The sequence below is a fragment of the Uloborus diversus genome, chromosome 8 (genome assembly GCF_026930045.1).
Source record: "Uloborus diversus isolate 005 chromosome 8, Udiv.v.3.1, whole genome shotgun sequence".
NCBI classification, from domain to species: Eukaryota; Metazoa; Arthropoda; class Arachnida; order Araneae; family Uloboridae; genus Uloborus; species Uloborus diversus.
Window position 1 is genome coordinate 129,371,782 of NC_072738.1, and position 14,401 is coordinate 129,386,182.

A 14,401-nucleotide genomic window follows, 5' to 3' on the forward strand; every position below is an offset into this window, starting at 1 on the left:
GAACGCACGTCCAATGATTCCCGGAGGAGGACGCCAGCGAAGACCCGCGCCTTAGAAAACTCGGCTACGAGCGCTCATAAGGAGGTGGAGTGTACTAACAGTAATAAACCACTAGCTCTTAGTCTAAAGGAGAGTTACAAACATACAAGTGAAGCTAATAAAAGCGTGTTAAAAAAGGTACAACTGGTGAATGGCTGTTAGGAGACCGTAAGAAATAGAACTCGATATTGAAGCATGTTCGCATTTACAAGATAATTACTACATGTGACGTTTTAAACTATACTACTAGAGTCTCGACTACATGCACAGTAAAATTATAAAATGTACATACAAGTATGCATTAAAATACCTAAAATATGCACTAACAGTTAATAATATGAATTTTTTTTTTTAATTCACTAAAATAAAAGTTTTCACATCTGAAGATAAACACTTAAGACCTTTCCTATTTCTCTATGTTTTTATATTTTTGACGATAAATTTTAATTTCTGCTAATGATGTGCATAGGTTATATGGTATATGCATTAATTGTATGCACGGAAATTCGGACGACTTGGTGAAAACACACAGGTAAACAAAAGCGATTTTAAATGCATACTCCCACATACATTTTCATAGCATCTGAGCTTATATATTCCAATAATTTTAATTGAATTTGTTCACCAAATGCCACACAAGTCAGAAATGCAAGGTAAGTTTACTAACACAAAATGTAGTAAACATAAATCTTTATTTTTAGTTAATAATAAACAACAGAAAAATAGAACTGACCCCGCAGATAATATTTTACTCCTTTACTTCGGACATAAATGCGTAATTAAAAAACAATTAGTTAGTAAAGCCTTGAAGGGATATTGTTTACTAACCAAAAAATTAAATTCTAGTAAGCCAGCATTCGCTAAACGGGGTTACGGTTAATAAAGTTTCGAACAACCGAGACCCCCTGCATTTCAATATTTGCCTTTCTTGATAAAAGCATAATTTTCTTTTATTAAGAGACAAGCTGAATTTTGCAAAAAATATAGAATTAGTTATTTGCATTGCATATACGGTTCCAACCTTCCTTTCTTGAAAAACATGACACGTATTTTTATACTAGAAAGTAGCCCGTCAAGGTATGACGGGTGAAAATTGCTTCTACATTTAAACGAAGCCATAGACTGTTTGATGATATTTTGATGGTTGAAATTGTAACCCTAACTCCAGTAGGTAGCGTTCATTATTGACCATTTTTTCGTTTCTTCATTTTCCTGAAATGACAGAATCTTACCAGTAAAACAGTTAAGTTACCGGATCGAGTTCAGCCTTGTCACAATAAAACCTTTCATGTTAAACATTACCAAAACACATTATCAAATTATAATGCCGTGGTGCGAGTTTCATTGTTGAAACACGCGGGTTACTCGATCATCGGCTATTAATTATATGAGGATCATCTAGTCACTCGTAAGAATCTCCATAAAATAAGGACGTTACTCAACCCTAAAACATAATGATTTAAATATCCCGCCTAATAACTTTATAGGAACTTCTATTAGCTTTTAAATGCTAGTTATCCGACTCCCTCTAGTCTCATCTAACATTCTTAATTCATCTTTACTTGTTTTTCTTCTGTATACTTCAAATTATGTCTCTTTGAAAACATCAAAACTTTTGTGTGCAAATTGTAAAAAAATATTGGTCAAATAATGTTCTGTCTTGTGCACGTTTCCCAACAGGCACTAAAAGAGTTAAGTTACAGGATCGAGTTCAGTCTTGTCACAATAAAGCCTTTCCCTGCATGTTAAACATTACCAAAACACATTATCAAATTGTCATGCCGTGGCGCGAGTTTCATTGTTGATGACGTCAGGAGCGTTACTCGATCTTTGGCTATTATATATATGAGGATTATTTCACTTTCAGATGCTTTTCTAAGGTTGGCAAGAGCCCCATAGGCGTTGTGCAATATCTTTCTTTGGGTGAAGGATGCTACTTTTTGGGAAGTGTGGTTCACGAAATGGTGCATGCTGTTGGCTTTTACCATGAACAAAACAGGTCGGATCGAGACGACTATGTTACTATTCACTGGGACAACATTATCGTAGGTACGTAAGAAACTCTATGAAGATCTTTAAAGAATTCTGTTCAAACTACTATGTCCTGTATAAGTAATAAATAAATACCTTTGTGCCGAGGAATAACAGGAAATATCCAACGTTGTTTAGAAAAAATAAACAGATTACAGAATGCACGTGTTTCGGGGTTTCAAGGAACCCCTTTTTCAGTTCAAAGGTGTGAGCTTCTAGATGTAAAGACACCCGTTTTTACATCTAGAAGATCACACCTTTGAATTGAAAAGGGGGTTCCTAAAAACCCCGAAACACGTGTATTCTATAATCTGTTTATCTGTGCTAAACAACGTTAGATGTTTCCTGTAATGTCCTGTTTAGTTCCTTCAATGTATTCTATGTTGATATGCAATGTATGTATACCAATGTTTTGATTTTGTGTACTTGAGGAGCAGAATCACGGGACGCGGGAGCGTCCCGGCCGCCAAGAGAACCAAACGTCAGCAGCCATCAAAAGCAAATCCACCGCCAAGAAAGACGAAAGAAAAAAGCGACTAAGGACGACTAAGGAACAGTTTACGCAACAGACAAGTTGGGGGTTTTCTGGGTTTTTCACGCTTCTGTATCTCAGCCCCATGAAAACCCTCGAAGTTGATTTTCGGTATACTCAATCTCTAGTGGCCCCTGACGACATAAACCAAAATACAATTCCCTGGACAATCAGGGGGAGGAGGAATTCAAGTTAGAAAATCGCTGTTCAAAAAAGTTTTCGCTTTCTTTGACAGGGCTACAGCCCAGACGAAAAAACGAATCAAGCTGAAATTCCGCACACACATTCCTTGTGCCCTATTGATGTGCCTTTTGTGCCATTTGACCCCCCCCCCCCTCCCCCTCCGCCCTCATTTTTACTCCCCAAATTGTACCTTCCGGGGTTCTGTCACAGCCCCCTGGGGGGCTATGGTAATGATTTTTGGTATACATATTCTTGGGGGTACATTGAGTACATATACGAAAATTCAACCATCAGAGACATCATGATGGGCTGGAGTAATTAAAGTTCGAAAATCACTAATTTCCCTTAAATTCTTATGTACTTACTCTCGGCTCATAGGGTTTGTTAATCTCTGACTGCAATTGCAAGGTTAGAACAGATGTAACAGTTGTTCAAAGTTGTCTTAGGAAATGAAATTCAATCAAGACTAAAACAGATCCAACAGTTGCAACTAGACTTTAAATCGCGGATATCTCAAATTTGCCACCGCGACTGCGCATATGCGCGCGGACTTAGCTCATTGGGCTTTCTGTTTTAACTTCCATGTTGTTTGTTAGCTCATTGGGCTAACATCTCATTTAAGATTCCCACAATGCTGTCCCCCCCCCCCCCCAAGTTTTGCCGATACGAAATTTCCTTCCCCCTGTTTTTCAGTTTTGATGTATTTAAGGAGGGGGGGGGGATTTTAAATGTCGGTGCGAAACTGGGGTTAAACCATTAGAATATTTCGCGTGACATATTATATGAAACTATATACGCATATGAATATGATACATCTTACTTTATAATTGAAAGCGAAAAATAGCTTTTGCTCACCAAGCAACCACTTCACTTTGAAAAGTTTTTCGCTAAACAGGATAAACAATTTAAAGGATCTATCCGTATTTCTGAAGAGTTGAAGGTGGGAGGAGGTTCTAACGGAAGTAGATGTGATGAAAGAGGAGAACAGAGCGTATGATAGTTTGGCAGATACTTGGCGGGCAAACTAGATATCATAACTTTTTAAGGCTGAGGGTTTTGGGGTTTAAGATGGAGGCTTTCTTTTTTGTGCGGAAAAGTTAAAGGTTTTCTTGGCGGAGAAATATTTACAACAGAGTTGTTTCTGATGAGATAAGTATTGTTGTATCTGTGCAAGTGCACGTTTTCTCTATTTCTTCAATAAAATTTTAGTATTTGAATAAAGTATTACTTGAATTTTATTGAAATGAAAATACTTTTTTTAAATTAGAGGCTCAACATCATAGCAAAGGATGTTGGAGCATTTAGTCGCAAAATATGCAGTTTGCAGAATGAAAAAAAATCACTTGAATTTTTATTTCCTAACTAACCAGAGCTCAGCTAATTTTTAAAAGCATATTTTAAACCAGTGGTGCATCCAGGCCGTATTTATGGACGTATCCCTTACCCCAAACAAAGATATTTTCCTTTTCTGGCCACAAAAAAATGACTCAGACTCCTCGAAATTTAACCATATTTCCTATGTACTTTTTTCTGGCTTAAGCCACTGGTTTTAATACGGATTTTTATTCTTTGTAAAACACATATCTTTTAGCATGTGTTTCTCGAACTATACATTCTAGAGAGTTCGACAGGGACACAAACAGGAAAAGAAATCATTCTTCTTAATTTGTGACCATGGAAAAGAAGATTCGAAATCTTCACTTCTGAAAGACATTAAAAGAGAAAAAAAAAAAGATGTAGGATGCTCAATGAAAAGATTTCTTTCCATCAAAGTATCTAATAAATGAGTAACCGGCTGTCGAAGTTATAAAAAAAGTCTCTGTGCAGTTGCATGAAAGACAAAACAAAAGTGAATGAGATATCAGAGAAAACACTTCTTACCCTCAGTTGCCTTCAAAAAAGACGAAATTAGCAAGGTTTCTGTTTCGAAAAGAGTGTAGTAAATGACTAATTACTATCTTGATTATAGTGACGTTCTACAAAGGGTGACTAAATTTTATACTCAAAAAACTTTTCCGGTTTTTTTTTTTCCTTCTTCTTTTTTTTTTATTGTTGTTACATAGTTTTATTATTTGAGCACATTTTAAAGATTATTTGAAATATGAATTAAAGATGTTAAACATAAAGTACTTTCTGATCGAAACTATACAAAGATAAAAAATATAATTATTTAATTTTTACTAACCCTGCCTTTTGCTGCTGTCATGGCTTGGATGCGGCGTGGCATGCTTTCAATGCATGATTTGGGTACTTAAGTTACCTAGTATTATTAATATAAAAATCATTATTTTTTTCCAAAAAACACACAAGAAGAAGTTTGTAACTTGAAATTTTAACGGACACTGACACTAACGTTTGTCACATTTGAAATATTTATTTATTTATTTATTTTAATAAAATGCTGCCGGAATACACTTTAAACTTATAAATAAACTGTAAAATGTGTTCAAATAATAAAACTACGTAACAACAATAAAAATATAGAAACTTTTGGTTGAGTATAATAACACTGCACTGTTAAAAATTCAAGAAGATTTTCTGGTAATTGTTACTGTAAAATTGCATCGCCGACGCATCGCTGATTTTTACGGTAATTTATACCGGAGAAATAAGCGATCCCAGCGCCAACTGGTTGCTGCGGCCTACCGAGGAAACCGTAAAATTTTACAGTAACATTTGATTTTTACGGTAATAGTTACTGGCAACATGGATGCCAGTAACAATTACCGTAAATTTTCCGGAAAATTTTTAACAGTGTGGTTAACAAAACTTTGTTACGTGAAACATTTAAATTGTTTATAGGGTAATTTTTAACACTGATTTCAAATAATTAAAGATTTGTTCCATAACCCAAAGTTTTAGTGTAATCATAGGTTTTAAATGATTTATTTTCCTCATTTTTTCCTACACCACGTAATGATAAAAACTCATAATTGACAATTAAAATCTTGTCATAAAGACAAGAAATGTGGAGGTAAATAGTCAGGTTTGCTAGCAGTGCAATGGTAACATAGTGGTCAGTCTTAATGGCACCCATTTTCGTGATATACCCTACCTGAATCGAATTATTTTCTGGATTTTTCTATTTGAATGCAAACATAAAGAATTTATATATTTGTACTCGAAGGAAATTTTTTTATTGTATTGTAACGGCATTTACTCTGTCAGGGATATGTTCGTATTTTAATATCAAACAGACATGAGACTTGGTATTAACTCTTATGAAACTAGTTTAAAAGCAAAACTGTTGCATGATAGAAACACGTTGCTTTTGGTATCACTGGCATATTTTGTCAAAATGAAGGAAACATATGAAGATTTGTAATTTTTTTTTAAATAAAATTTATCACAACACATGGAAAAATTACTTCTGGCCTAAAATTAAATTAAACACAATTTATTAACTGTTTGGATTTTACATAATACTGTTTTCCCCCTCTGGGATTGGGATAGCATTTTTCTTCTTTTTTTTTGAAAAAAAAAAGACTGGATTTGTTATTTTACTGGCCTTTCCTAAATTAGGCCTTTTCAAAAACTTTGCAAAGACTTGGTATCACTGGTGCTGAATTCGAATACTTAAAACCAAAATTTCTACATATTATTGATGTAAAACTTAAAAAACGCAGCTATATTGCTAACGTTTTTGCAGCTTAACGAGACATAAAATGTGCTTTTACCATTTAATTATGGACTAACTATTATTTAATTACAATTTACAGATTATTTAATAACTGTTTAGTTATTGTTTAATTAATATTGGGCCATCCCACGAGAAAGTAGTCACTTTGTCCAGCACGTGATGGTTCATATGTTTCATTAAAAAGTAATTATTTAAAAAAGTAATGACGAAATCTTTTGCTTAAGGAATCACACATTTGTTTGTAATTTGTTAAGCAGTAAAATTTTTATCATTACCCTTTTAAGTTATTATTTTTAATGAAATATATGAGGCGTCACTTGCGGGACAAAGTTGCAATTTCCCGTGGAATCGCCTTATTTAATTAGTTGTTAATTACTGTTAAATGGGGTGGTTTCCTTCAGTCAAAGTACTACTTTTAGTCATTGAAATGGATAGAATGAGCAAAAACAATTACATGAACCCAGAAAATACTTTGATTTTCCCAAGAGTTTTTTTTAATTAATTTTTTAAAATGTCCGATTTTTCAAACAAGGCTTGGTCTTTGTGACGTCACAAATGATGCAATTTGGCGCATCTTTCTACTACGTTTCCACGTTATGATAATCAAGCAGCGAATTCAAATTGCGCTTTACGCTTGCTATCAACCATATCGTTGCGTCACGTATACACGTGAGTAAAGATGCGAATTAAGTATTTTATTCTGTGAATGGCAACATTGAGTGGCATTTCAACATTTGTGATGTCACACGACAGAAGTGTAAACAACGAAAGCGCACCGATTTAATTATTTTTTTAAAAATATTAAACTTAAAGAAATTATTTAAAAAACGGACAGATCCTATGTTTTTAAGCATGTTCTTTCAGAAAAAATACTTTTAAAATTTTGGGAACGACCCCATTGTTATTTAATTAATATTTAATTATTATGTAAGTACTTAAAACGTTTTCCTTCTTTTAGGCATGGAGCCGCAATTCGAGAAAAGGAAGCCGGAAGAAAATCAACTTTTAACGCCTTACGACTACGAGTCCATCATGCATTATGACAGTTTAGTCTTCAGCTACGACAAGCTTCGTGATCGAAAAACAATAACCCCGAAGCAAAAAGGAGTGGTTTTGAAGACAACCAGAGAAAAACTTCTTAGTCCTACCGATATCCTTAAAATCAACAAGCTTTACAAATGTTGAAAAGAAATTTTCTAGAATATGTACTTTTTTTTTTTTTGTTTGAATAAAGATTATTTTAAATATGTATTATCAATATGTATATAGCTTTGACAGAAGATTGTTTTAGAATGTTACTTGTTTCACTTAATTAATTTCAGTTTAATTTTTTCTTTTAAAAACACTAGTCAAGATTGGCAGATCTTGTGATTAAACGGAAATATGGGGCAGATTGAATTGATTGATTGATTTGATCTCTTTTGAAATGAAGACACTGAAAATTTTTAAATTGCACAAAGGAAGAACAATGTATTTTATAATAAAACTGGCATTGAAGCTTTTTTTTTTTGAACAAACACATTGCTTATTGTCTCATTTGACTGTTTTTGATTATCCTATGATTTTATTCCCCCCCCCCCGCCTCCCTCTGCCCACTGCAGCACCACCGTCGACCGGCCTCAACCGATGCTGCTCCACTGGCAAAAAGTCTCCAGGTTGCGTCCATATCCCACCACACACATACACACATACCTACACACATACACACACACCTACACACACACGCATACACAAACACACTCGCCTACATGCACACACACATACCTACACACACATACCTACACACACATACCTACACACACATACCTACACACATACCACACACCTATACACACACGCATACACAAACACACTCGCCTACATGCACACACACACACACACGTGATTGCGAAAAACCTTAATTTGAATTCAAGATGTCAAAATTCAAATTAGTTTTTGAGCAATCACGATTGCTAATTGCTTTCATTTGACTGTCCTTGATGTTTGGTTCCTTTTTCAATCCCCATCATCCCCTGCAGGCGCGACTCCTCCTTGTAGCCGCTGCTCTTGGTCGGTGGCGTCCATATCCCAGACACACTCACGCTCATACACACTCACACACATACACACACGCGCCTTTACACATATACACACAACTATGCACTCGTAACCGCCCAAGAGGAGGGACAGGAACCGTTTCTAAAAACAAGCGTGTGGGGTTGTAACCAATGAGCAGGGTCCTGTCGCAACTCGTGATTGCGAAAAACGTAATTTAAATTCATAATTTCAGAATTCAAATTAATTTTAAAAATTCGAAAGTTTTTTTTTTTTGTAGTAAATTTGTACAGTCAAAAAAAAAGTGGAAAATTATCACTCTTCTGTTTATGGGACAAAGGAAAAAATGAAATATTTTACTAATGAAACATTTTCTATTGGATTATGAAAAATATTTTTGATACAATGAATGAATAAATAAATGAAGAATGAGTAAATGAATAGATAAGGAAACAATAAACTAATAAAAAATTATTAATTATTTTAGTATGTCAGAAAAAGTAAATGCGTGAATAAAGTAATGAATGAATAAGAAGTTATGTGAATGATTGAATAAATAAGTGAACTATTATAAAGAGGAATGTAGATGGGCTAATTAATAAATTAATACTTATGTGGTTCACTAAATGATGGAATAAGTAAACGAAATGAACTATTTCACTTTGTCCTGTCCACTTGCCCCGCATGCACTTAACTAACTGTACACAACATTTAAAATAAAAATACGTAAGCTAAATATTAAATAAATACTGCACCGAATGCTAGTAGGTCTCAATTAATGTTTAAATTGTGAACAACAAAAACTTCATTGCTTTAAAATTAAAACAATGTTTTTTCACTTAAAACAAAATAATACAATATGAATATCAGTTTTTGAAAATTGCTTCTTATGATTTGGTCTTCAGAGATAACTTCAATTTTATAGGTGCATCATCTGCATTGGAAACAACAGAGGAAACGAGCTTATATCAATCCTAGAAAATATTAAATGAATGAATTACCAACGTTGTAATGCACAAAAATTGCAAATTACAGCAAACACGTTTTCGTAGTTACGAGGAACCTCTTTTCCAATGCAAAGAAGTGTGAGCTTTTGCATAAAAAGTCATTCGAGGAATAATGTGAACTTTTCCTCCAAAAGCTCACACTTCAAAGATGTTCCTTGTAACCCCGAAAAACGTGTCTGCAGTAATTTGAAATTGCTATGCATTAAAACGTTGGTAATTCATTCATTTAATTTTCAAGCACACAGAAATTTATTCGTTTCCTAGAATACAGAATATATTTGGTAGGGCGTAAGAACAATACATTGTCATTAATGGGCAAAACTCTAAGATTATAGATATTATTTTAAACTGTACTTTAAAATGTCTTAAAACAAAGAGATAATGTTACTAATATTATTGAAACACTTTGTAAACTTTATTTTTTGAAGCCAAAAGACCGCTGTAACTTGTAGCTCTTTAAAAATTTCTGAGTTCCAAAGTTACCCCGTGAAAAGAAGAAACTTTACAATGTAGAGGTTATAAAACATAAAACTTATAATAACATAGTTACTTCTATATTATACACTTGAGTTTGAGGAGGTACTTATCAATGTGTATTAACCTGAATGCAATTTGATGTGCATAGTTCTTGAGGCACAAGCGAAAATTTCACCAAAACAAGAATTTTGAAAAATAAATGGCAAGAATAACTTTGCTGTCTCAAGAACTGGCAGAGGACTATAGTCTTGCTGTCAGGTAGCAGCGCAATGTCTACTCAACCATGGCTTTCTCCGATCCAGGCTGATCGGAGAAAGCCATGACTCAACAGACGTGATTGTAAACTGAACCAAAGCAGTGTGTTTCTTATTCTAGAGTGCAAGAAACTGGCAGTAAAAATACAGTCAGATTTCAGCTTAAATTAAGTTTTCCGTAGACTTAACTTGCATTTGAATTCGTAATATTAAAATAATCATTCTCATTAGCGCGTTGAAATTTGTATGTTTTGCTTACTTATGAAGTTGAAATATTTAAAACAACATATATGGCTTACCGAAAAAATCTTAATTCTTGATTGGTCTAAGCCTAAGCAAAAAGATGGGTACTACATTTTTAAACCCTAAGAATATTCTTCATGCTGTCGATTGCTCTCTTTATTCAGTTTCTGGATCATCCAAAAAGACACTGCTTTAAAAATCGAAAATAGCCTTGTACGGTTCAGGAACTTTTAGATTTGGCGACGGAATCGACAGCCACTTGGTGTTATCTTGCCAATATTGTCATCAAAAATGGTTCAAAATTCAAAACAAATTATGTAGCATTATAAAGCATTCTCATCAAAGGATAGAGCATTTCAAACAAATAATGCAGCATTCTCATCAAATGATGGAACATTTAAATCAAATGGTACAGCATTCTAAGCAAATGATAGAGCATTGCAAGCAAAAACATGCTAAGCAAATGGTCTGATATTCTATGAAAATGATTTAGCCTTTTAAGCAAATGACACGGCATTCTAAGCAAACTATAAAGCATTCTAAGTAAATGATACATTATTCTAAGCAAATTCAATAAGTGCGAGTGAAGAGAAAAATATTTCAAGAGAAATATACGTTAGACATTATAAAGTAGGATAATGGGGTTGTTTCCTTCAGTAAAAAGTAGTACTTTTTGTCACTAAAATTGATAGAATAAGCAAAAAAAAAAAAACATGGACTCAGAAAATACTTTCATTTTTACAACAGTTGTTTTCTTAATTAAATTTTTTAAATGTCCGATTTTTCAAACAACGCGTGGTCTTGATGACGTCACAAATGATGCATTTTGGCGTATCTTTCTACCACGATTCCACGTTATGATAATCAACAAGCGAATTAAAATTGCGTTCTACGCTTGCTATCAACCATATCGTTGCCAATACACGTGAGTAAAGATGCGAATTAAATATTTTGGACCGTGAATGGCAACACTGAATGGCATTTCATCATTTGTGATGTCATCGGCAGAAGCGTTAAACGATGAAAGAGCACCGATTTAAGTAATTTTTTAAAAATATTAAACTTAAACAAATTATTTAAAAAATTGGTCAGATTTTATGTTTTTAAGCATGCTCTTTCAGAAAAAAATACTTTTAAAATTTTGGAAATGACCCCAATCCGATCCGATAAGCTAGTAGGATAATTCCGATAGGAAATTGTCAACATTTTCCACCATATTACACAAGTCGTTTTTCGATGCAACGGCAGTAAGAAAGTGATCTAAAACTACGAGAAATCCATATCCACCGTATCACCTGTGCGACGAAACATTCTCAAAAAGTATTAAAATTAAATATTTTCTTGTACATAAGTTAGTACCCAGGACTTCTTGATTCTGAAAGATCGAGAATACACTTACCGCTTTTGTAATCTAAAGTTCAAGGATATGAGCTTAAGAAATTTAATTATTAATAGAATGAAAACTCCTGAAAAGAAAGACGGAATTTAGAATCATCCTTCCATTCATATCATTAACATTTTAAATCTTCTTGTATAGTAAACCATCATAAATCTGGATCCTATTAAACTTGACGTCGAATAATCTGGACAGCTATTTGGATTTACATTAGTAGGGGAATGTGGGGCGAAGTGAAATGACTATAAGGTGACTAAGCTTTTTTAAAGTGAACAAATTGGAAATTTGTTTTTAAAATTACAGTACAAAAAGAAAGACCAATTTATTTATTTTTTTTTAACTTTCATCAAAATATAATTTTTTGTTTTTGGTAGTAGTTTTGAGTCTTTAAAAAATAGTGGAAATTTTTCACTTTTTTTCATGGGGCGAAGTGAAAAATAAAATATTTTTCTAATGAAATATTTTATAACCAATTATAAAACATACTTTTGTTCAAAAGAATCAGTAAATAAAATTTTGAATTAATAAATGTATAGAAAATGGAACAATAAACGAACAATTAAATAATTTAATTAATTAATGTATGAAGAAAAAAAAGGAATGAGTGAAAGAGGGATGAATAAGAAAATAAGATAATAAATGAATAAATAAAGGAATTACAAAAAGAAGGAATGTAAATGAATTAATCAATACATGAATACGTAAATGTTTTAGTAAATGATTGAGTGAATAAATGAAATAAGCAATTTCACTTTGCCCCATCAACTTTGACCCGCATGTACCCGACTACTGGAGCAAAATATTTAAAACACAAATAAGCTCAATATTAATTAAATAAATGTTGTACTGCATATTAGAAGGTCTTAAAATGTTAATAACAAGAACTTGATTATTTTATAATACCACAAAAAATAATAATAATAATAATAATAATAATAATTTGAATTTTGACCTCTTGAATTCAAATTATGTTTTTCGCAATCACGAGTGTGTGTGTGTGTGTGTGTGTGTGTGTGTGTGTGTAGGCATGTGTGTTTGTGTCTGTATGCAGGTATGAGTGTGTGGATAGTTGTGTGTATGAGTGTTCGTGTGTGGTGGGGTATGTGTATGTGTGTGTAGGCATATATGTTTGTGTCTGTGTGCAGGCATGAGTGTGATGAGTTTGTGGGTAGTTGTGTGTAGGCATGAGTGTGATGAATGTGTGGGTAGTTGTGTGTAGGTGTGTGTGTAGGTGAGTGTGTGTATGTGTTTGTGTATGTGTGTAGGTGTGTGTATTTGTGTGTGTGTGTAGTTGTGTATGTATGCGCATGTGTCTAGGATATGGATGCAACCTGGAGACGGTTTTCGCTATAGGAGCAGCATCGTGCGGAGCCGGTCGACGGTGATGCTGCAGAGGCTGCTAGCGGGAAAAAAAAAATCATAGGACATCAAAACAGTCAAGTGAGAACAATAAGCAATCGCGATTGCTCAAAAAAATTTGACCTTCAATAACTATTACAATAACAGTATCAACTTTTCAATATTGCATGTACTATCATTTGCTTTAATATTGGACAGTATTTTTGTCCTGACTGGAATGGACTACATGTGCAACTACATTGTTAAAAAATTACCAGATAGATGGCGCTAAATGCAAAGTAAATACAAATACAAATACAAAAGTGACGACCAGCAACAGGCTCTGGGCCCAGCTAGACTGGTCCTAGTCAATTTACAATCCCCAGTGAAGATCAATGGCCCTCTTAAAACTGTCTACTCCTTTGCTCATTACCACCTCTTCCGGTAAGCTGTTCCAAGGTTCCACTACCCTGCTAAAATAATAATTTTTCCTAATATCCATGTTAGCCTGAGATTTAAATAGCTTAAAACAATGACCCCTTGTCCTGTTTTCAGTGCTAAACTTTAGCCCCGTAATATTTCACCTTTTCACCTTGCGCCGCTATTTCACTTTGTCCCACATTCCCCTATATATAAATGACAAGTGAGTTAGTGCAATAATGTATTTTTGCAGGTCATTACAATAATGTATGTACATACTACGCTTAATTTTCACTTATGGAGTTTTCTATTTCATTCTCTTGAATTCAAAGTAGAATTTTTACGGAGTAGAGCAATTTGTTTATTTACCTTGGCTCAATTTATAGGTTATTTTGTTCAATCTCTACTTTCGTTACTTCAGATAACCTACATCCCTTATTAGTCGCGGAAAAGGATTCTACTGTAATTCTAATAAGAACTATACAGTATTCAAATGATTAATTTTTAAGTTTAAATAAAATTATATGATTTTGTTGATCTTTTTAGAGTTAAAATTTTGAATGTCTCAAGAAATATTTAGTATCACAAGCTATCAAATCTAAAAGAATTGTAATAAAAATATCTTTTAATACTTTTAAATATATCTAATATCACTATAACAAACAAAGGAAACATTAGTGGGCTCTTTAAAATTTAGATAAAGATATCAATTTCAATTTAATCTTTCAGCACTCAAGTATTTCAGCCCTAGTTTCCCATTTAAATTGACAAAAAAAATGCAAGCAAACAAAGATAAAATGTTATAGC

At 33.4% G+C, this 14,401-nt stretch overlaps 1 protein-coding gene across 1 annotated transcript; it reads left to right on the forward strand.

The window, feature by feature from the left end:
• The first annotated feature begins 1,911 nt into the window (after positions 1-1,911).
• On the forward strand, positions 1,912-7,676 carry LOC129228273 (low choriolytic enzyme-like). The gene is made up of 2 exons (XM_054862942.1): positions 1,912-2,088; positions 7,384-7,676. Exons 1-2 carry the CDS (start codon positions 2,001-2,003, stop codon positions 7,608-7,610), a joined length of 315 nt encoding a protein of 104 aa, XP_054718917.1. The 5' UTR covers positions 1,912-2,000; the 3' UTR covers positions 7,611-7,676.
• Positions 7,677-14,401: the final 6,725 nt, after the last annotated feature.

Bases quoted from the DNA above. Each gene is read 5' to 3' on its own strand.
- LOC129228273 (XM_054862942.1), top strand. From the start codon at position 2,001: ATGGTGCATGCTGTTGGCTTTTACCATGAACAAAACAGGTCGGATCGA. The intron at 2,089-7,383 runs GTACGTAAGAAA...TCCTTCTTTTAG, and splicing joins CTGGGACAACATTATCGTAG to GCATGGAGCCGCAATTCGAG.